The sequence below is a fragment of the Austrofundulus limnaeus genome, unplaced genomic scaffold, assembly GCF_001266775.1.
Source record: "Austrofundulus limnaeus strain Quisiro unplaced genomic scaffold, Austrofundulus_limnaeus-1.0 Scaffold2, whole genome shotgun sequence".
In the NCBI taxonomy this organism is placed as follows: domain Eukaryota; kingdom Metazoa; phylum Chordata; class Actinopteri; order Cyprinodontiformes; family Rivulidae; genus Austrofundulus; species Austrofundulus limnaeus.
Window position 1 is genome coordinate 9378501 of NW_013952404.1, and position 2188 is coordinate 9380688.

The following is a 2188-nucleotide window of genomic DNA, read 5'->3' on the forward strand; positions in this document are numbered from 1 at the left end:
ATATATATCTTTGTTTAATATTTACAACTTCAACTTGACGTCAATGTTTATCATCAAGGACAGTTCATTATGAACTGTTGCTCAAACAAAATAAGCTAATAAAAACATCACTATAGATTATTAATGTTAAAATAAATCCACAACATTTGTATTCATTATGACAAGCCATTAATTTTTGCGACTAATCAAAAATAACTATGATTAAACAAGCTAACAAATTTTACAAGAATGTGTTGAAATACATGTAGTCAGACTTGTTTCAGTAGTTTCCTAAAATCAGCTCCAAAAAATCAATCTGGAAGCTGAGAGCTAAAGGGTACAACTGTTTGGAGACATCACACTGTTGCTATGGTTACAATTCAACCAAGACAGCCAAAAAAAAAGGATTTTCTGTGACCTCGGCGTGAAACACATCCACGCTTTTGAACATTCTGTACATTTTATTGTTATTGCGGCAAATAATGCCATTCTATAGTGGAAAACAACACTGTGACCATGAAGGAGAGCATCATCCTCTCTGCCAAACACAGCCACGTAAACCAGAGAACCAGAGTTGCTTTGTGGGATAAATCTGGCATTTAAACATTTCACGGCTCAAAATTGTGGCGGAAATTATTCACAAGACGTCGTGCTCCGGGATATATTAAGAGAGCATGATTATGTTCTTCTTGCGATTGGTTTCACTTAAAATACAAACAGAAAAAAACAAAACAAGTTTAGCGTTCTGAGATAAATAAGCGCCTCTGACCATCCTCTGCTAGGCTCCACCATCTGCTGCACACAGCCCCTCCAGGTGCCAGACTAGGTGGCTGCACTTGTATGATTATGCAAATGGACTCATTCATATTTAAATCATTAATTAGTCAGAGTTCTCCGAGGATACTGGCAGAGAAACATTTAGACACCGGCAGGCGGATAGCAGGATGGCTTGACCTTTTACGACTGGAGGGATGAGGGATTGTTTTCCAGGTGTGAAATGAAGGGGGGTGGGGAGGGCAAAAAGAACGGGAGGGAGAGATATGACAGTCCCATGGGTCCCGACACACATTCAGCTGACAGTGACGGACATGATCCAAAGGTGTTTGTGCTGAATTTATGAATTAAGGCAGGAGGGCAGATATTAGATTTCTGTTTAAAGTGCTGCTATTTTAGACCTTCTAAAAGCATTTTGTACTAGCCTTAAGCTATTTTTATAGGATCACACTGTATATTGATCTATTAAACGGGGTCTCAATAGCCTAAAAGACAATTAAAATTGAGGAATTGTTTTTTATAGGCCCTACAGAGGTCRTGTGGGCCCAGCGTAGTGTTCCAGTGAGATCATTTGATGGCAATGGTTGTTTTTATGTGACTGCTGTTACCTTGAATGTTTTGTCCATGGAGGCAGACAGCAGCAGGTGACTGAGATGAGGAACAGGACACCACTGCACTGTGTTAACTGGGCCCTGGTGGCCTTCCAGGCTCATTTGAAGTTTCCTCGTTACCCCTGCTGCTCTGGGCTTTTCACCGAGATACGGCTTCAGTCGTGACGGCACATCTGAGAGAATTTGACTTTTCCTGCTCRGATCTCCCTGGACTTGCTCCGATGGGCACTTTGGGCTCGGTGTCTCCACTGAAAGTCTCTGCCTCTTAGGGACATARGGTCTAACACCAGACACGACAGCTGGTAGTCTTTTTGCTGGACTGGGTCCATCACTGAAGCTGCTTGGAATGCATGAAGGAGTCTGCAGGGGTACAGCTTCTCCCTGAGTTGCAGGTAAATGCAGAGGAGCTGCACTTTCACTCCAKGATTTTCGCTCCCAGTCCGTACAAGGTTGTGGCTGAGAAGGAAAATGRGATGAAGAACTGCTTTCTTCTGATTGTAAAAGTTTCTGGTCAGAGGCAAAAGTTACAGATTCTTTGAAAATAATACTATTTGCAGCTTCTTGGGTTTTCTCACAGGATGTTGCTGTTTGGACAGGAGCTGATGTGCTTTCCTCCTTCTGTTCAGATGATTCATCCTCTGACTCTGAATCATCATAGGCCACCAGTGAAGACATCTTCATGTGACACTAAAAATAACAGGACAGCAGTTGTTAGTATTAACTCATTAAAGGCCCAAAAGTGACATCTAGTGGTCTTCACTAGGTAAACTCAAATTATACTTACAGAAATTATTTTTAGCACAACAAATCAACAGTGAATTATT

At 41.5% G+C, this 2188-nt stretch overlaps 1 protein-coding gene across 6 annotated transcripts in view; it reads right to left on the bottom strand.

Moving 5' to 3' along the window:
• wdr25 (WD repeat domain 25) overlaps positions 1 to 2188 on the bottom strand; it is a 23954-nt gene that overhangs the window by 17888 nt on the left and 3878 nt on the right. For 3 of the 6 annotated variants that reach the window (XM_014015144.1, XM_014015126.1, XM_014015134.1), the window contains exons 2-3: positions 1940 to 2051; positions 1362 to 1820 (exon numbers count right to left, since the gene is read on the bottom strand). In XM_014015144.1, the coding sequence (XP_013870598.1) occupies positions 1362 to 1820; positions 1940 to 2020 (540 nt within the window). In that variant the 5' untranslated portion in view covers positions 2021 to 2051. Of the gene's footprint in view, positions 1 to 1361; positions 2052 to 2188 lie in introns of all 6 variants that reach the window. The other 3 variants (XM_014015118.1, XM_014015100.1, XM_014015108.1) reach the window with 1 other exon arrangement.